The sequence below is a fragment of the Humulus lupulus genome, chromosome 1 (genome assembly GCF_963169125.1).
Source record: "Humulus lupulus chromosome 1, drHumLupu1.1, whole genome shotgun sequence".
Lineage (NCBI taxonomy): Eukaryota > Viridiplantae > Streptophyta > Magnoliopsida > Rosales > Cannabaceae > Humulus > Humulus lupulus.
In genome coordinates this window covers 310,153,281-310,174,581 of record NC_084793.1, presented here as the reverse complement: position 1 = coordinate 310,174,581, position 21,301 = coordinate 310,153,281, and the positions used below count along the sequence as shown (strand labels likewise).

General features: G+C 32.3%; 2 protein-coding genes across 2 annotated transcripts; both read right to left on the bottom strand.

Annotated features, from left to right (window-relative positions):
- Positions 1–173: 173 nt before the first annotated feature.
- On the bottom strand, positions 174–6,003 carry LOC133812899 (serine/threonine-protein kinase STY8-like). The gene is made up of 16 exons (XM_062246736.1): positions 5,582–6,003; positions 5,344–5,458; positions 4,880–4,977; positions 4,457–4,579; positions 3,811–3,865; positions 3,612–3,722; positions 3,381–3,431; positions 3,113–3,288; positions 2,929–3,036; positions 2,481–2,554; positions 2,119–2,294; positions 1,342–1,437; positions 1,131–1,211; positions 966–1,019; positions 590–724; positions 174–499 (listed from the first exon to the last, which is right to left on the bottom strand). The coding sequence occupies exons 1-16, from the start codon at positions 5,785–5,787 to the stop codon at positions 422–424; spliced, it is 1,737 nt and encodes a 578-aa protein (XP_062102720.1). The 5' UTR covers positions 5,788–6,003; the 3' UTR covers positions 174–421.
- A 2,789-nt stretch (positions 6,004–8,792) lies between these two features.
- Positions 8,793–13,270, bottom strand: LOC133812898 (pre-rRNA-processing protein ESF1). The gene is made up of 7 exons (XM_062246735.1): positions 12,596–13,270; positions 12,374–12,448; positions 11,949–12,193; positions 11,491–11,653; positions 11,154–11,282; positions 9,525–10,225; positions 8,793–9,305 (listed from the first exon to the last, which is right to left on the bottom strand). Exons 1-7 carry the CDS (start codon positions 13,139–13,141, stop codon positions 8,948–8,950), a joined length of 2,217 nt encoding a protein of 738 aa, XP_062102719.1. The 5' UTR covers positions 13,142–13,270; the 3' UTR covers positions 8,793–8,947.
- Between the last annotated feature and the right edge of the window lie 8,031 nt (positions 13,271–21,301).

Here is a 21,301-nt window from a genome sequence, read left to right as displayed (position 1 = left end):
GTCTGACCAAATAAATAGACCATGATCACATCTATGCTGACAGTTACTTGTTTAATTGTACTAGAAAGAAACTACTTCCAAATAATGCTTCATTCATATTGATATTTCTTGACATATCAATAATTACAACTTCATAATGAGCAATATTTAGAAGTAAGAAATAGATGGCATAGTTTCCTGACCAAACCCATTATCATATTCATATATCTTGTAAACATTGAAGGCAAGTATGACAGAAGAGTTAGGTGTATATAAAGGAAATGAATCTAAAGTACTGTAGAGCTGCTCAAATCCATGCACAAGGAGGGGGAAAAAAGATCACTAAGAAAAAACAATAGGGTTGGTTCTTGGTTAAAAAAAAAATGTACAACATGATCAGTATGTGCACAGGATCAGATTTCTACACCAAATGTCTCTTCAATTAGTGATGGTTCCATTTCAGGGATGAAAAAATTCCCCCACTTGATCTTTCTTTCCGCCGGTCGTCTTTCCCATTCACCTGTTTGAGAATCAAAACAACCCATCAGAACTGATTCACAGGACAAAATTATAAGCCTGGCATGGGAGTAAATGGGATAGAATACCATACCTCCTTAGCTATTTGCCTAAGGATCTCTGTGATTTCGGAGAAGTTAGGCCTTTGAGTTGGATCTTGCTGCCAACATCCCTCAAGCAATTCAACAAGCCTAGGATGAGTGGTTTTCGGTATTGTAGGTCGGAGATCCTGACAAGACAACCATGTCAAATATAAGTGGATGAGTAATTGTTGGAAGGTGCATGTGTTTATGAGAAAGTGACTTAACTCATTAAAGAGAGTTTGTCAAGAGATGTATTTATATAGAGAATGAATAGTACAGAGGAGATAGTAATGATACTAACTACCATATAACAGAAAATAACTGATAAACAAACATAACTAACTGATTCTAACGACCAGCATTTTCAGAATTTGAAACACTGCATACCTTTTGCACCACTCCTACTGCGGCTTGTAATGGAGTCAATGAAGAATATGGAATCTGTTGATCAAACATACAGGTTACTAGTGAGTAACTAAAGAACATATTCATGTCTCTACTTGCACATGCACACATGTCAATGCATGTGTTTTTTTTTTTTGCACTACTTACTTCGCCTGTTATAAGCTCCCACATTACTATTCCAAAGCTGAAAATGTCTGCCTTGTGATCATATGGTTTGTGTTCGATGACCTTCATTCATTGAGAAAGACCCTTGTAAAAAGATTCTAGGGAAAAGATCATTGGATGCTCCCAACCAATGAGGAAATTGTAAAGAAGTAGTTCTGTTGCCACGTTATGATATCAGTAAAAGGAGGCATACCTCAGGAGCCATCCAGCGATATGTTCCAGTTTCAGCCGTCATTACTCCAGATTGAGCTTGTACTCTGGCAACCCCGAAATCAGCAACCTTAACCACCTGAAATATGAGAAGACAATAAGTTCTTAGGCATCCATTTCCACCTAACTCTACAATATTCGAGGACCAAGAAACTATAACAATTGCTATGAGACTCAAACATCAGATCTTGATCTTGGGGAAACAAACCACATGCTTGACCACTTGAGCTAGCTTTCTCTTGGGTCTTAGGCATCCCTTTAAGAAGAATTGACACGATATATACTTGTTTATAAAGTAACTCTCTTTAGACTGCAAATGGAGACTCCAATGCCAACAAAGGAAGGGAAAAAGAAGAAGCTATAACCAGTATATGGGAGGAAAAAAGAAAAGATAATAGCAATAACTTTGATAATGAAAAAGGTTGTTTCAATTGTTTTATGAATATTCATAATATAAAATGAGAATATGTTTACACATGTGAATATCATAAAAATCGAGATACATGTGAAAAGCACTAAATAGAGAGATCATAGTAGGGATTAACCACTAATTTTATCTTAGAAAATGATAAAAAAAAAATGAAAATGGTAAGAAAGTAATGTATGCAAGCAGAAAGTCTCACTGATCAAAGAAATATGCATGAGAAGTAGGTTATGACCTTAATAAGAATTACAAGCCACCTTTCATTTAATTTATAACACCTATGATTAAGGAACCTTTTTTTTGTTCTGTATGACAATTAAGGAACAATTGACTTACTTCATTTTCATCCATTAGAAGATTAGCTGTCTTGAGATCCCTGTGGATTATGTTATTCTGGTGCAAATAGTTCATTCCTTTTGAAATATCCATTGCTACTTTGAGTAGAAAAGGGAGCTTAAATTCAGCTTTTTGCTTGTGCAAAAAATCGTATAGGCTTCCTCTAGACATGAACTCTGACAAAGCAGAAAAACAGTCATTATTAGATTGGATATTTCTTATAAAACATTACCATTGTCTTCTGCTACCATAGTGAAAACTGTAAATTCCAAAAATACAGCAGTATACTTGATTAACATTTTGAAAGAGAAAAAAGAATGTTGTGTCTATGGTAACGATGATAAAAATGGACAATGATATACCAGTCACAATGCACAAGTTCGGATGTCGTGTACATGCTCCTATAAATTGCACAACATTCTTGTGCCGTATTTTCCTACCAAAGATCAAATAGGAAGGAGCAATTGTCAGAAGAAAGATGTGAACCTTCTTTAAAGGCATCAATCAAGTTTTAATGTAAGTAGGATCATAACATATAAAAATAGTGTAAAAATCCCAAATTTCTGAGCATATAGATTGAACAATCAAGAGACTGAAGACATTTCCAAAAATAAATCTCATGTATAACTGTATGTGGGAAAAAGAGTAAAGGAAGATGGCTACAGTAAAATATCTTCAATGAAAGAAAAAAATAAGTTGATTATCACTATGCTTCATTGGTTCTACTCAAAAGATGTGACCCTTTTCAGCATAGAGTACAAAATACTTCAAATGACTGTAAAAAACAACTATAAGCTGATGTGCACAAACCTCATTATATAAACTTCCTGTGAAAAATCTCGCAGCATCTCTGCATTTATACGCTCGAGTTTGAGGATTTTGACAGCAACTTCTTGACTACAATATGTGCCTCTGAACCTAAGAAAGTTCAACTCAAAAAGATCAGCTAAGGGACTGTACCCATCAAGAGAATGGACAAGATCATAGTACTTACAGATCACCATATGAACCAGAACCAACTTTGTTCTCAATTTTCAGCAACTTGGTATCAATTTCCCAGACATCTGTCTCATCAGTTGGAATATCTACAGAATTAAGAACTGGTTCAATTTTAACTTGTTTATGCTCCCTGATAGCAGCAACTGGTTGCGGTTTTGGCGAGGATTGGTCCTAAAGAACATCAAAGAAATATTAGCGATGAACGCATGAAATAGTACATACTAAAATGGCAACAATATGATAGTAAGGTGAAGCTAAGTTACCTTGTATTTTGATATTCCCTTTGCCAATGCAGCTCTTAGCTCCTCAGTTTCCTAGATGTTTTGAACATTCATGCATATGATATGATAATAGTATGGAAAAGTGAAGTAGAATGACCAAATAATGACTACATACAGTCACATTTTGGCCACTATCATGGTGGTTAGAAAGTACTCTATGATGTTGGTTGTGTTGTGAGAAGCAACATATGCAAGTAATGAACAAATTCATACCTCACGAGGCCAACCTTCAACAACGAAAACATCTAGAGAGAATCCATCACAAGTTGAAAAGGCATGAGCTTCTTGAATGTTTAGTCCAATTTCAGCAAGTAATGAAGTTAACTGAAAAAACAATTAAAAATAAAAGACAAAAAACAAAGAGGAGAGAAGCAAGAATATATGACTGCGATATAAAGTTTAAGTTAATTACCTCACTAAGGAGTTTAGGCTTGTCAACCGTTGAAAAAGTGATCTCATGCAATGGGCTACAAGATTGGTAGAAACAGACTTAACAGCTAGTAAACAACACTACAAGCTAAATCAAATCAGTTACTAGAAGAAAGATTCTCTCACTAATAGATCATATACGAATTATAAAAAAAATTTGCGTACTCACTTTAAGTAAAAGCCTTATGAATATAGTCTAAACCAATTAAAAAGTAATACTAGAAAAATTAAGAACCAAGTGGTTTCATCCTAAAACCAATTATGATGAGTTGAGTGGAGTAATCTATGGTTCTTATAACTGGTTGAATGTGCCGACACACTTTCTATGTGGGACGCTCTAACAACGTTATCATACACCATGGTAAATTGTAAATAGGGGTAGGAGCAAGAAGAGTGAGGTGGAGAGAAAGAGAGGGTATCCATTGACCATAACTGAAAGTCATATTAAAGGGAAAGAAGACAAAGAAAAGCTGGAGAAGCAGGAAACAGAACTATACTTTTGTTTTGCTTTTTTGGCTTTTGTATTCTTGTCAGCCCCTCTATATAATAGACACGTTAAGAGCATGAAACCAGAAACCCAATTGGAATGATACAGACACCACTTAGACATTTGTTATTTCAATATTTACCTATGGAAGACAGTCCTCTCACTCATGGAAGTATCTCCATCTTCAACAATATGTTGGGCGTTGGTGTGAACTGCAAGTGCTTCAAGATTGGGCGATGAACCAAAGGTAGGCGGCAGATGAATCCTGGTAAACGCATAGTTAAATGACTAGCAGTAACAATGTAAAAATAGAATGGAGAACAAGAACAAGATAATTTATCACAAGTATCAGCTTTAGCTTTACATCAAGCAAGTACAAAACGGCATAGACTTCTAGTGTTGAGTTATGCTACATTTACATCTTCTTCAGTTTAAATCTCATCAAACGAAAGTAGAATTTTATTTTGTGCCATTAAATTTATCTACAAAATGATGAGTATAATTTCAATTTCTTCTAGATGGTTCACCATCACACACATGAATAGCAAATATAATCAAGCGATACCCTTGTTTGACAGGATGATAAGAACTTTGTGCATCTTCCTTCATTGAAGCATCCGAATGAACAGAATCCATAGAATTCCCAGTCAATGGTGAATAGACCTGAATCAAAGCAAGGAAATGTCTACATAAAACTATAACTATAATACTAATACACATATAAGACGATAACTCATGTTATCAGAGTCCAATAAGATCCGTTTCAAGAAAATAATACACTTATAAGACGATAAATTACTCGATTTATTGTCAATTATAGATGAACAACATCATAGAGAACCAAGCATAATACGATTGTAAGAATTAGTTTTAGTTGACACTCTATGTATCATAGCATGAGAGCCCAAAAGAGTCAGAGCCACCATTTTTGAGGGTCAAATAAGAGTCAACCGGTTTTGAGATGTGACCATGAATCTTAACAAAAACAACATTACTTGCTTTCTAATGGGGAAAAGGGTACCCAATTACCTGAACAATTCGAACATCAAAGGCAGGTTGAAGAAGAGACTGTTCCGCTAATTTAAGCAATCTCTTATGAGTAAGAACATCTTCAGCCCTCTCCACATTCACATCCAAAGCATATCTACACAATCAATCAAAAGTAGTAAAGAGATAAATCAATCAATCACACCCAAAAAAGAGAGAACTTTTTGAATCCCAAATGAAAACATATATATATATATATAGAATTAGAAATGGAACCAACCGAGCTGGGAGACGATTGAAGTGAAGCCAGAGCTCTTCATCAAAGTCAGGAAGAGAAGCTTCAACAGGGTTGATCTCTTGAATTCGACGAAGAACATCGTTGTACATGTCAAGCTTCTGCCTTTGAGGGTGAGAAGAAGAGAAGAGTGGTCTGCTACCACAGCTCTCAGCTTGGTCAGGTTCAGGTTCAGGTTCTTCAATAGCCATTGTTATGATAGATAGATAGATTGATTGAGATGAAAAGGGTATTATGGAATTGGATCAGAGAGAGTTGAAAGAAGAAGAAGAAGATCTATGGAGAAGGAAAGTGAGAATCTTTGGGGGGTTCAGGTCCCCTGGGCTTTGGTTGTTCTACACCTCAGCAGCACTGCCACGGTCGAGTGACTCAGTTTCAGTGCCTGCCTGCGGCTTTCCGCCAATGTTTTTATAATTATTTTTTTTGTTATAAATTATATAATTATAATATACCTATGTGTTTACGTACGTGTATATTAATATTATATGTATTTTTATAATAATAATAATAATAATAATAATAATAATATAAGATAATTATTACTATTTGAATAAGATCATATTATTGTCTCCTAATACCCCTTAATGAGATAAGAATGTTTGTTCTAGTGTTTCTTTCTTTTGCAAAAATATATAATTGTAATTATACATATGTTATGTATAGATAGTTGTATATTAATATTATAAATAATAATGGGGCATATGGCTTCTATGTTCTAATAAGTAGATAAGAATGTTTGATTTAGTGGTTATATATATATATATATATATATTTGACTTTGAAAGAAATCCTCAAGGTGTAATCAATGGATTTTTTTTTATTCTTAAAAGAGAGCAATTCATGTGAAAGAAAAAAAAATCCAACTTTGTTTATAAATATAATCAATTGTGCAGATTTGGTATTAATTTGTATATTTGTACGTTACTAGAGATATTTAGAGAACGGTTTCACATCGAATCTGGTCACCAACTCATAAATTACATTTAAAGTAACTTTTTTAATTTTACGGTTACAATTTAAAAAGTTAATTACAACCAATCGTATCTCTAAAGTATGATAGGATGCGATTAATACGGTCAAATTTTCTTTTTAAAAATTATTAATTTATTGTATAAAATATATTTTGATTAATATATAAGTATAAAACTAAATAGGCATAGATATTACCTAGTGGAATCACTCCAAAAATTTGAATCCTCTTTGCCCAAGTAAAAAGAAAAATCTAGTATATTATAAAAATATTAAATATAGTTTAATTATTTCAAATATTAAAATTAAAAAAAATCGCAATTCATGCCATATCGTACTATAATAATTGAGACATTATCTTAAAATAATGATAAAAAAAAATTGGGCAACTTGTGTGATTAAGCTTAATTTGCTCACTCAACTAAGAATTATTTGGTCTCACTCAACTAGGAGTTGTATATTTTAAGTTTCTAATTATTTTCAAAATTAATGATTGATTTTGATTTGGTAAAGATGTTAGATCTATCTAGAGTAGCAACTAGCATTATTAATAATTTTGATAATACATATTCATTAGATATTTGAACAAGATAGTATTAAATGGATAAATTCATAAAGTTGTCAAAATTAAATGCCATCATACGTCGACACTTTCAACTATGTTACCTACCTTTTTAAGTGCCTTTTCTTATATCATATGGATATCATTTTATTTTTCTTCAAATAATTTCTATTAAGAAACAATATGACTTGTACTAAAAAGAGTTTGTTAAGAAATATGTTAATTTTTCATATTTGTGTCATGTCAACTAAAAAATTAATAATTGAGTTTTTTTTTAATAAATAAGTCTAATAAATATTTTTATGGTACTATATCCAATGTATTGTATACACATATTATTTAATTTCTTTGATACAAACACAAATTTAATTTCAAATATAATCCAAAAAAAAAAATAATCCACATTTATTCACATCATTAGCTCCACTTTATACTTCACTTCATTATATATTTTAGAAAGAAGATATAAATTGTGTTACAATTAGTATACATCTAATATCAATACATAATATTAATTTCATTCAAAGTAAGACTCTTGGCTATTAAAATTAGAAAATTCAAGAACTTTTCATATACTTTTAGGACATTATTTTGTTCTCATTACTTTGACTTAAGTTCATAATATTAGTCTTAAAAGTGAAAGAATAAGAATTACCATTCTTATTTCATTGAAATTGTAATGGGGAATCTTTAATTTTAATTTAACCTGTCCAAAAAGGTAAATAATTTACAATCATTACATTTAAAAAAACACATCATTAGTATTTAGAAAAGTTCATTACAAATTATCATATCCCACTTTGGATAAAAGTTCTATAAATTTTTTTCATGTGTTAGAGATTAAGTTGTTAATGGACAATGACACTTCCCTTCAAGTCAATTGCAAGATTACTTAACTACAATTCTCAAATTTTTTTATTGTTATGTGTATAATTTAACTTGTTGACTTTCCTATAATTCATATATCTATATATATATATTTATTTATTTTATAGTTTTATATTTATTTACTAGATTCTACATTGTTCTTTTAGTTTCTAATATGTATATTCTACATTGTTCTTTTAGTTTCTAATATGTATTTAATGTTACAAATGTTGCTTTGTTTTTTTTTAATATTTTATTTTATAGGTTGTTTCTCAATAATTCAAGCAAAATGTGTGGCTATGATGGTGGGGTTGGATTAGATTCTATTTGTTTTTTTTAATGTTTTACTTTGTAAGATGTTTCTCAATAATCCAAACAAAATGTGGTCATGATGGTGAGGTTGGATTAAATTCTATCAATAAGACTTTCAATGCATGTTGTAGGGATCGTTTATTTAGCACTAGTGTCCACAATTCTATCAATAAGACTTTCAATGCATGTTGTAGAGATTGATTGTTTAGCACTAAGGTCCACCTACACCAAGCGACATATCTTTTTACAATATCAGTCTTTGTTAGAAAATAAGTATGTTATCCAGATTTTCAGAAATATTCCTAATCTATGTTCGTCGTTCAGCCAATGTAACTACTCATGAATTAGCAGCGTACGCTCTTAAGATTTGACAATTTGTTTGATTAGACATTATCCCCGACTTCCTTCAAGGCTAAATTTTTTTTCAATGAAGTTTTTTATTGCCTCAAAAAAAGGGTATAAAATTAAAAAAAATAATAATAAATAAATGAAGAATGAAAAACCTGCATGTCAAACTCAGACCTCACAATGATAAATCCATTGCCTAAACAATTTATGTACTGATCATAAATACAAATTCTCGAACAAAATTTGAGCTAGAACAAAATTTGATTACCATTTATGGGTTTCTCTTATTTTTTTTATTTTGATTTCTTTTGAGCTTTGGTCTTTCCCTTCTTCACTGATTCAACCGATGTTGACAATTCATGCTTCTCCTTCTTGTGTTTCTTTTTCTTTCTTTGGTCCTTGTCATTAGACTGCAAATTTTTGTCTTTCTTCCCTGACTTCTCATTCGAAGGTAATTTAACTTGCTTCGATTTAGTCTTAACCATTTTAACCAACACCGACAACTCGTCCTTCTCTTTCTTAGAAGACCCAGCAGCATCAGATTTCACTTGTTCATCTGTGATAGCTTGTGGTTCTACAGGTGCAAGCAGCTCCTCTTCCCGCGCCTTCTGCTTTTGTTGCGAGACTAACCGAGCATAAGTCGCGCTACTCCTGCAACACCAAGCTCAAAACATTAGGTCAATAACTTTAAATCTCAATTCTAACCAAGACCCAGATTTGATACAAGCTGTTGGAGCATTGATTTTTGGTTGGTACAGACATGTGACAAAGTCTATACTTTCTCAGATCCAAACAAGTAACTTATCTGTTAAGAGCCTGACAGTACTAAATAGTGATAATAATTGAGTATATGTTGTGCATGAGAGATACCTTTCGAACCGCGGGTCAGTGGGATCAAGAGCAAAAGCAGGGGAACTGAAAAGAGAGGAGAACCTGGGGTCCTCAACAATTGGTGGTATTTTGTCCTCTTCTAAAGTTAGTTTAATCTTTTTCCCATCTTTGCCCTTCCTACGTTTCAAGTTATAACCCTTAGCACCAGTACCCCCCATGGTATCATCAGCAAGTAGTAACTCAAGCTCGTCTTTGGTAGCTTCAGCTTGCCGATTAGTATCTTCTTGCTTCTTCCGTTTTTTACTTTTACCTTTAGACTTCTTGGGCTCTTCTTCGTCAGAAGGCTCTTCAACGAAAAAGTCACCTGGTTCGTCTATCGCCTCTTGATCAGTATCACTACTTTCATCCTCGGATGAATTCTTAGATCTATGCTTTCTAAGCTTCTTCTTCTCTCGTTGTTCTCTGAGCTTGGTCTCCCAAACTGTTTCTTGTTTCTTATCCTTCTTTTCTAGAATTCGCTTGCTTATATCCTCCAGGCCTGTATTGAAAGTGAGCTCCATGTCCTGGTCATCCTCTTCCTCATCTCCATCCGAACCATTACCGGACTCAAGTAAAGCTCGGTACAAATCTCGCTTTTTCTGCTTTTTATCACTCTTAACCTCAGCTTCACCATCCTCAGCTTCTTCCTCGCTTTCACTGTCATCAGAAGCAAGAAACTCCTTCAACTCTAATTCTGCTAGCTGCATGCAAAAATAGATTGTATCAGAATAGCAGCAATAACAATGACAGCAAATTACGAAGCAATAATGATGACAGAAAATTACCACTAAAATTTCATGCACTTATCATTTTCATTCGCTATAACAACCTCAACAGTAGCCAAGAAATAGTAAAATTCCTACAAACATTTACTACCTTGCACTGTTGTACATTTTGCATAAAGAATGAATGCAATTTACAGCATATAAATCATAAATGTAACTAGTAACGGCGTTGTTATGTGGCACAAAGATCAGTGCAAATGCCTATTATTATTCAAAAAGCAAAAGGATTCTTCGCACTGTACTGAATACTCCAATTTGATCGTATCATTTTAAGACCCAGATTCATAAAGGAATGTCCTATGCGTAGTAAGGTATAATAAAATAAAAATGAAGAATCCTAATTGTCAAAAAAAAAAATCTTCTTAGCATAATTATAGAGTTAGTGAGATAGTTACTCCCACTAACACATCAGTGAAACCATCCAACATACAGATTAAGCATGGCCTTAAATCTTCAGAAGACATTACTTGGCACACCACAGTAAGAAACACACGAATAAAGTGCAGAGATAATCACTAACTGAAACATCAGTGAAATAATCCCTATACACAGATTAGCATAGTTAGTGCATGCTCAGCTAACACTTCTTAGCATGGGACATAATAAGAAATCGCCTCAATAAAAAGAGGAAGAAAAAACACCAGCAAGTGAAAATTGAACAAAATAACCCCATCATAATTACCAAATCATTACACAGAGTTGTAATTAGAAACAGCTATTCCAATCATACATTCCAGGAATGGTAGAGAATGTGTAGTGCAAGACATAAATCCCAAAACATAATTGACTGAATTGTAAGAAAAGTTGCATATGGGTCAACAGCTTCAAATCAAAATACACCAACCTGATCAGCATCGAACTTTCTTTTCAAGGTTTTTACACGATCTGGTTCATCCTCATCCCAAGAAAGATTGATATTACTGAGTTGGAGAGCTTTAGTTTGGAAATTTAAACCAACGTAATTTGCAGGGGCCTGAGCAAAATAAAGAATATCTTAAAAATTTCCATGCTAGACTTACAGAAAAGTTAATTACTTCCCTTTTATATTGCAGGACACAGAAATCCTTTGACTTATCAAAGAAGTAAGAATAATCAACATCATATAATAGCTACAAGCTTTCAAATAAAATTTTAAATACATTAACCTTATTTAAATTGATTGCTACTATAGTACTATATACCTCTGTTGCAACGTCACGTGGTGGGTGTTTAAATTCCATCGAATCAGGAATGAACCTTAAATCAAGTACATTCGATGATCTTTCAAACTCAACCCCGTCACAAGCTTTGTAAAGGTAATCTGCTGTAGCAACTGAGTCACATTCCACCACAGCAAAGTAATACCTGAAGAAAAGTATATAAAAAAAATAGATAGCTTAGAACAATGTCAATCAGTAAAGAATTAGACAGTCAAATAAAACCTCCAAAACCTATAAACATGATGTCATGCAGCAAGCAATTCAGAAAGCCAAAGGAAAAGCTTGGAAAATATTTTAAATATTATCTTTCTCGCTAAAATAATAAGTAAAATTATGAGACGCAGCAAGAGACAATAAAAAAATGAAACTTGCAAAGTGTAATAGCACACTGCCTCAAAACTTTAACACTAAATACTGAAAACAAAGTCAGCATCAATCACCTTAGCCTGCTTTTCTCATAAGCACGCAATTTTTCGTTGTCTATCTCATCATCATTGTCATCGTCATTATCAGCATCATCATCATTGCCATTTTTCTCATTTTCATCATCAAAGAGGGCGACGGGACCATGAGTTTCCTCCTCTTTCATACGCTGAATTCCAAAGTCAGATGGATAGACAGTTACGGATACCATATGCCCATCTTTAGGAAGAAAGGAGCTCAACATCATGAACAAGTCAACAGCCTATATGACAAACAAAAGTTTCAGCTTTAACTAGATTTCTTCCTATGATATTAATTAAACAAGCTGAACACATTACAATCATAACTCAACAGCCACAATTTTGTATTTAGTTTTCTGGGATTTTGTTTTGAAATGGAATACATCATAAACACAAATTCAACTAATAAATCTCATACATACCTTAACATGTCGCCAATCCATGTTAACAACAGCAAGCCTGTGAGTTTCTTTTTCGATTTCAGGTACATGTTCCTCCTGTTCAAATGATAACACAATAAATCAACTATGCCGTTTTCTAACCTTAAACTAACAAAACATTACTACATTTGAGAGTGCATTCAAAAAATTCAGTTGCCCAGAGTCCGATTACTGAAAAGTTCACAAGCTAAGCTAAAGTAATACCGGTTCCTCGGGCTCGTATTCCACATCAAACGCTTCATCTTCATCTTCATCGGTATCAATGGAGGAGCCCGATTCCCAACTCTCCACGTCATCCTCCTCCGATTCAGAGGCGTCTGACTCACCACTCGGCTCCGTCTCCGATTCATCTCCACCGAGTTTCACCAATTCCTGGCCTTTACTCTCTTCTTCTTCTTCTTCATCATCATCCTCAGTTTGTCCTTCTTTTTCTACTTCGCCTTTATTTTCTTCAATTCGATAGTAATTCCGCAAAAAATTATCGGAATTCTGCTTCTTAGGCTTGCCTCGCTTGTCCACCGGAGCAGAAGACGATGTGAATCTCTTGTCCGTGAACATACGCTTGAAACGCGAGTCAATCTCCACCTTCGACTTATGCTTTGGAGCCCTCTGGAACCGAGGGTCCGAGTGTACGGAAGCGAACCTGGAGTCAGTAATGATCTTAGCATCGGGTCCGCCGCCATGGCTGTTGGAGTCCGAAGGCTTGTTCTTTTTCTTCTTATCGCTATGGTTTACCTTGTTGGAGCCCATGCTCTGATCAGAGAGAGACCTAAGCTTAGCTCTCGAGGCAAAGCAGCAACAATGGAGCTTAGGTCAGTGAGTAACGATGTTGATTAGGGTTTAACAGAACTGGTGCCAGGGTTTTTGAGTGTGGAGAGAGAGAGAGAGAAGACGAAGACTGCTTAAATGGGCCTTTACGAATTTGGGTCGTTTGTCCAAATAATGGGGCCTTTACGAATTTGGGTCGTTTGTCCATATAATGGGCCTTTACGAATTTGGGTCGTTTGTCCATATAATGGGCCTTTAACGAAAAGAGTAAAATTCGGCCCAAGGTTGCAGAATGGGATTGTTTTGTGTTATTTTCACGATTATATTTAATTTGAGCTTTAAAAAATTCCTTTTTTTTTTTTATATATATATTTGTTAAAAATTGGATTTTTTCGTTTAGGACAATAAAATATGTGGTATTCTTCTAAAGTCCAAAAGCAAAAGGGTATAAGATTGGGTCTTGATAGATATCCCTAAAAATATGATCTTTGTTGGGGATAAAAATATAGGTCAAAGAAAAGAAAAAAATGTGGTATTTTCCTAAAGCTCGAAAGAAAAAATCTATAAAAGTTTGTCCCCATAAAATGCCTTGGTCTATCAAAAATACATACCAAAGATGAAACAGTGCTATACATTATTGATTACTTGCATCTCAAAAAGTGTCTCGAGGAGAATACCATCGAGGAATTAAAAGAGAAATATACTGCCCTCGATTGGATTGCAAAAAACTGCATCATGAATATTCTAAGCAACTTTTCATTTATGGGGAGTTAGCTAGACCATCTTCCCCATAGGACACCAAGGCTTGCAGCGAACCTTTGCCTTGTAGCCAGCGAAACCCTACCTTGCTTAGCTTCTGAGCTAGCTAGCTCTATACTTCTTTCTTTATGTCTTTTCTTAGTTAACAACCTTTAGTCTTCGCATGGTATTATATTTGGCTCAGAGAAACCTCTTTAAGGTAGGATCATAAATTACATCAATCCATTCCTGGTGCTCTTTGAGTTTATTGATGATGGAATCAATGGGGATTTCATGAGATCCACACAATTTAATTTAATAATTAATATTGAGTATTGTTAACCAGCTGTGAAGAGCCACCTTATGTGGTGTTGGACACTTAAAGTGCCTAATAGCAACACTCGTCAAAAAATGCGAAGGATGTGTTACATAATATGCACACCTTCAAAACACTACTACAAAAAAGGTCATTTGTGAAAGTTCCTAAGTATCACAATTGATTTTTTGCGTCAGTTTTGAAACTGACGCAGAATCTCACGGCACAAATTAGCCTGGCATTTGCGTCAGTTGGACACTGTCACAAATGCCATGTTTATGACAGTTGGGCACTGACGCAAATACTATGTTAAAAAATTTAAAAAAAAAACATTATGAACCACGACTCCATGTACCCAGCCCCCAGCCACCCTATGCGACCCCAGCCCCATGTACCCAGTCCCCAGCCAGCCACCTCTCAACCCCTGCGACCCCAGTCACCCCCCACGATCCTAGCCACCTACATGACCCCTGCGAACCCAGTCAAAGAAAAAAATCAAGAGGAGGATTTTTGGGTTTTGGTTATTCAACAATAATCTTCAAAATAAAAAATCTATACAAAAAATTAAAAAGAAAAAACTATGTATAATGTTCATAAACATATTATATTCATCAATTTAACCTTAAAATGAAAAAAAAATGGAAAAAAAAAACTCACCAAAATTGGTCAAGAAAGTCGGAGTCGCCACTGGTTGTTGGGAAAAAACCTAAGTTTTCGAATTTGGGAGAATGAGGGGCTCGGGGACAATGGTTGGAATTTAATACTGAGCGCACCGTTAGCGTCAGTTGCCCCTGACTTAAACAATGCGTTAACGGCGTCAGTTGGCCATTGACGCAAACTTCGTCAATTAACAGCATCAGTGTTATCACTGACGCAAATGCCCATGCATTTGTAGCAGTGCTCAATTGCCACAAATGTTGATTCTCAGCTAATGGCGTCAGTCAACGACTGACACAAAATGAGTATTTTGGTGTAGTGAAAAGTCTCATCATATGTGAGTTGAAAGTCTTTCTCAATATTTCTAGTATTTATTTACTGATTCAGTAAAGCGAGTAAAGTTTGGAGAGCACAACTTAACAAACTATAAATATTAAGTACCCCAATGGAAAGGGTAAGATTTTTCGGAAGCATATACAATACATTATAGTAGTGTTAACATGCTTTCTCCTTTTGGTTTAATTATTAAAGATTTCCAGTGCATTTTTTCTAGTTTAACAAATGTTTCTTTGTATTTTGTCAAACGTTATGTGAACAAAGTTGCTCACTATCTAGCAAGAACTTCTTGTTTATATGTTGATCGTATTATCGGTGGGCAAGATATTCCTACTGATGTCATGGCTGTATTGATGGAGGATGCTTTGATTTGATGAAGTTTGTATTTTTATTAAAAAAAAAACTATCTAAACAAAAACTACAACTATTTATGCCATATTTTCCATATAATAATTAGCATATTATGCCAACATAAGTATGGAACACAAATCCACAATAAGAAATGGTACAAAGGGTACAAAGAAAACTTCACTTGGAGATATACATCATCAAAGAGAGCACTCACAATCGATGAAGTAAACTAGTTAACTTGTGAAAATATAAAGAAAATTGTAAAAATAAGCATCCAATGGGTGAGTTAAATTTGAGTTATTTTACACATTTTTTTACCTTAATGAATAGTATTACTACACATGTAGAGATAACTATTCATGGAGTTAAAATTATTTATTATTTTTTCTTTCTCTCTTTCGATATTAATTATATAATATTTTATTTTGTTTCTTTCTTTTTCCTTTTTCATTATTTTAATAAATAAAAATAATAATATTTAAATGATGTAGATAAAATATAAATAATAAATAGAGAAGCTGTTGTATGATGTAATATAAATGTTTGATGAAAAATAGAAAAAAAGTAAGATTTAAGTGATGTATTTGAAAAAATAAAGTAGATCATTTATTAGGAGTGCTCTTACAACGAGAAAACCTATCAACAAAACTCAAATATATATGATTATAGGGTTACTCTTGTCAATCTTAGGTTACAAAGCACAGGACTCCCACCATCCTATTTAGGGTTATGTACTTATTCAATAATGTTATTGTTGGCATTAATTATCCCTTGGATGACATTAAACTTTTTTCATCTTGTAAACAACTAAATTTAACTATTTTCACACTAAGCGTATATGTTTAAAAAAAAATTATATATTTACTCAAATTACACAAGAAAATGAGGGTTATGACCTCCACCGAAGCTCGTAATAAGTTATCACTAAAACTACGATCAAGAACGGGGCCTTTGTCATCAACAAGACAGCTCAATCTTTCTCGAGAACCCAATATCAACCTCGGACGAACATAAGAACCCTAACTTCAACTCCAACAAATATTCAAATTCATAAACCAACATATTTGTTATAGGGTAAACATGATGAGAGCCAAAAATAACCAAAAAAAAAAGTAGAAATAAATAAACAAAAGATAAGAAATGATATGATTGAAAATTTTCATTTACTTGTTACATTATAGTATGAATGAGATTCATCTCCAACTAGATCTAATGTTATATAAGAGTAAATAGAGAGAGCCTACTACATTTCGAGAACCAAATCCAATACATAAAATTTACAATATTGATAGGAAAAAATTTGTACATAGAGCTGAAATTTGGTAGTTAATTACATTTGAACAATAATATAAGAGGAATAATAATAATAATGTAACACAACACATGTATACTATAGTAAAAGTCAGAATTAATCAATTTTACATGCAGTTCATTTAATCTAAACATTATTAGAAGACAAAAGTAAGCACATAAATACAATGTACTCTAAATCATAATTACTAATAGTTCGTACTTATTAGTACTACTGACTTTTAGCACTTATACACAGAAGAAGAAATATTAAAATGAGTTAAATATAGTTATATATAAATATATATATATATACTCTTCACCAACCAATAAAATAACATAATGTTAATTATAGTAAATAGTTTAAAGGAAAATATGACTTTATTGTTTACTATAATAAATACATTCTATCTAATAAAAGACAGGCATGCATATATGGTTGGACACCTTTATAAATATATATTTATATATAACCACTCATGGGCCATGGTTGAATATATAAATATATATATATATATATTTCTAGGGTTTATGATTCATTCCAGAACAGATCATATAGTTTGTTTTAGATAAGGATGTATTATTATTTTAATAATAACCTGTCATTTATTCCATATCTACTCATTACTATACTATTACTCCTACTCCCATCAAAGACTTTCATATATGAAAATAATATTTATTTTTAAAACACAAAAAAAATTCTGCATTGTGATTTCTTTTTCTTTCTGTTTAAATGGCCTCTAGGAAACAAGAAAAAAAATGAAGGGATTGGATTTAAAGCTTACAATATATATATATATATATAACAAATATTCACTAAATATATTTAAAAAAAAATGCATAAATTATAGCAGAAAACAATGGCAGATCAAGATTATATATTAAGATTACCTTTGAATATATATATATATATATAGCAACATTTGGAAGAAATGAAAGAGCACTAAGATATTGGCACGGCTCAATCAAACCAGATCAACTAAATATATTGATATATATATATATATACACACAAAACTTTTCTGTCTGAGTGAACCAGGCCAATATCAAAGTAACTATTTCATATACACTAACTATATATATACGTATATATATATATATATCATCGTGTATCTTCTGCTATCACCAACCTCTATAGTGACTAGAATATAGAAGAAGAAAAGAGAGAGAGAAAGAGAGTAAAAGTAAAGCAAGAGAGTGAGAATGTGATATGATGATGAAAGAAGAAGAAGAAGAAGAAGAAGGTGTACATGTATGCATAGCATATATATTTATATAATAACATATATTATAGCATTTATATGTATATATGATAGCATATTATAGCATTTAAAATCGCGACTACCAAAGCAGAAAGATGGGCCACATCCTTTATTGTTTCTGATCATCTACCCCCAAAACGACTAGCTACCACCTCTACTTGACTCTCTACTCTCTATATACATGAAATCCCCAAAATAGCCTTGGCATAATTGCATGTGTTGTTCAAATGGGTAGGGGCAAAAGTGTACTCTGAGTGAAACAGTAAGAAGAAGGAGAAGAGATCGGCCATGAATATGTTTGTATATATATATAAATTATTCTACAGGTTTCACTTTTAAGTCTTATAACTAAACTTTCAGTGTTTCTCGACCCATGAATAGTTTTTGGCGCAAATTTTTTTTATGATCGTATATATTATAGTTATTTAGAGCATCTACAAATTTTAAAAAAATTCTGAATAGTTTACAGTACCGAAAACTAAGTTCAAACATATTGTTTTCCACGCGCATAAAAAAAAAAATTAATCACGCGTGCAACAATATGTTTGAACCAAGTTTTCAGTACTGTAAACTATTCAGAATTTTCTAAAAATCACACATATGCTCTAAATAGCTACAATATACACAGTCATAAAAAAAAATTACGCAAAAAACTGTTTAAACATCAAAAACACTGAGAGCCCCAACTATAAAACTTAAAACGAAGCCCTGTAAAAAAAAAATTCCATTATATATATATATAAATGTATATGTGATCGTGATACTCATCATCATAATAGGGAATTAATGAGGGAATCTCTCCCTCTGCCATGGACTGTCCACTACATTAATAGCCAAAGCTTCCCCAGCAGTAAGACTCTACTTTTACAACAACAACTTCAGCTACAACTACTACTAACACTTTGCTTTAAACCCATTTTCCTCTAAAAATAATTTCTATTTTATTATAAAAAAATTTAGTCCTAATTTATACTAGAATAACTTCTAAAATGTAATTAATTATATATTTTTTAAATCTCATGTTAAAAAAGTATACCTCTATATAGTAATAATTATACAAATAATAATTATATATACAATCAAATAAATATATATATATTATGTTATTTATTTATACACAAATGAAAAAAATCAATGATTTATTTGAATTACTTAAGTTACTTTTAAATATATAATAGTTATTAAAGAGTTTTATTGTTATTATTGTTAAAGTTGATACTTTTGGGTGTTTAGAAATTTTTGTACCAATAACTCTATTCGTCGGTTATAACATCTTAATTATAATAAAATTAGTTTGGTCTCAAATCTATTCTTATATAAAAGTTTTACTGATTATACTTATATATTAACTCTCTATGTTGTATATATTCATTTCTTCTTGTAAAATAATCTTATTTTAATAATTTTTTACAAAATAGTATTTCAGTCAAAATGAGAGAATTTAAACATGGTGTTTGAAATTTCCCAGAGAGTATCGAGAGATGTCAAGGTGTCTGGAAGACCATTTTGCAAAAATTACTAAACAAGATTATTATACAAAGTAATTATAAAAATAAGACTATTTTGCCAAACACTAATATCTTATTTGTATATACATATTGGAGTGTTGCTATTTAGCAGTTTAATGTGTCCAACACTATATGAGGTGACACTCTATGAATGGTTAGCAATACTACATATAATACTTATGAAATTCAAATATGTGGGACTCAATATTGAATTACACCAATAACAATATGACGTCTTCTTGTAGTGTTGGGTAGTGTTTGATATCACTACAAAAAAATGTAACTTTTAGTGACAATGTTTTAGTCACAACATATATTTTGTGTGACTAAATGTCACTTTTAGTAACAACAAAAAATAACTTGTGACAAAAAAGTCATACTTAATCACAAGTTGTCACTAATATAGTTTTAGTCACAATCTATTATTTTTAGTGATAAAGTTTGTTGTGACTAAAAATACATTTAATGACAACAAATTGTGATTTTTGTGACTAATATTTTTAACCACGGACTTTTTAGTGATAACATAAGAAAGATGATTTTTTTTTAGTCACAAAGTTTTTGTTTTTAGTCACAAAATTTATCGTGACTAAAACTTAGATTTTTTGTAGTGTATATATATATATATAATAGATTTGACAAATCATTTACGATTTTAGTAAATTATTGTGATAGTTAGTGATGCCTAAGTAGACAGTCCTGAGATCATTTATTGAATTTTGCTTTCAATTGTAGGAGCACATTTGGTAGAACATTATAAAGCTGAGTATCCTTCTTTGGGTTCTTGCTGAGATTTTTATAGTAGCCTACAAAATTCTATGTGTTGACTTACTATAATATGAAAAGTAAAAAGATTATTTTAGGAATCACCAACCTTAATTTTTTTTAATTAACTTAACGGGCCTAAATTAGTCACAATTTGGGCCACACCCAGTTTTGTCCTGAAAAATTCATTAATTAATGAAAGGGTAGTTTACATGAGAAATATATATATAGTTTTTAAATTTATGGGAAAAAAATAATTATACAAAATATGGTAAACTCGTTTTGTATGTGCGTGAACCAGGCGAACATAGGCGTGGTGAAGAGATGGGGTCGCTTCGAGAGGTTGGCCGAGCCAGGTCTCCACTTCTTTTTCTTCTTCTTCTTTCTTTCTTGTTCTTCTTCTGGCTTTCATATTCTTCTTTTTCTTTCTTCAAATCTGGTTTTATTATTATTCTTCTTCTTCTTTTTCTTTCTTCAAATCTGGTTTTATTCTTCTTCTTCTTCTTCACATCCGATTTTGTACTTCATATTTGATTTTTCTGGGTTTTTTTTTTCCAAATCTGTTTAAGTAACCAGGTATCATAACGCGTGATTCATTTTATTCATATCAAATTTTTTTTAGACCTAGGTGTAATCAGTTACAATAACGATTAATTTAGATTCTTTTGTTTAGATTTGATTTTGTTTTCACACCTGACCAAGTAACCAGGTACCATAGCAATTGGTTCTTTTTTTTAGATTTGATTTTTTTTTTTCAAATCTCGCTGTAACTAGTTACGATTATGATTAGTTTAGATTTTTTGTTTGAATCTTATTTTTTTCCAAGTCTGGCTAAGTAACCGGTTACCATTGCAACTGTCTCTGTTTTTTTTTTTTTTTTTTTCAGACCTAGTTGTAACCAGTTACCTTCAAGATC

Excerpts from the sequence above, each read along its gene's own strand:
- LOC133812899 (XM_062246736.1), bottom strand. The coding sequence starts at position 5,787 with ATGGCTATTGAAGAACCTGAACCTGAACCTGACCAAGCTGAGAGCTGT. Across the intron at positions 2,295-2,480 it reads GAACTTGTGCATTGTGACTG|AGTTCATGTCTAGAGGAAGC; the intron begins GTATATCATTGT and ends CTGCTTTGTCAG. Across the intron at positions 725-965 it reads CAGTAGGAGTGGTGCAAAAG|GATCTCCGACCTACAATACC; the intron begins GTATGCAGTGTT and ends TTGTCTTGTCAG.
- LOC133812898 (XM_062246735.1), bottom strand. The coding sequence starts at position 13,141 with ATGGGCTCCAACAAGGTAAACCATAGCGATAAGAAGAAAAAGAACAAG. Across the intron at positions 11,654-11,948 it reads TATGAGAAAAGCAGGCTAAG|GTATTACTTTGCTGTGGTGG; the intron begins GTGATTGATGCT and ends ACTTTTCTTCAG. Across the intron at positions 11,283-11,490 it reads CACGTGACGTTGCAACAGAG|GCCCCTGCAAATTACGTTGG; the intron begins GTATATAGTACT and ends TATTTTGCTCAG.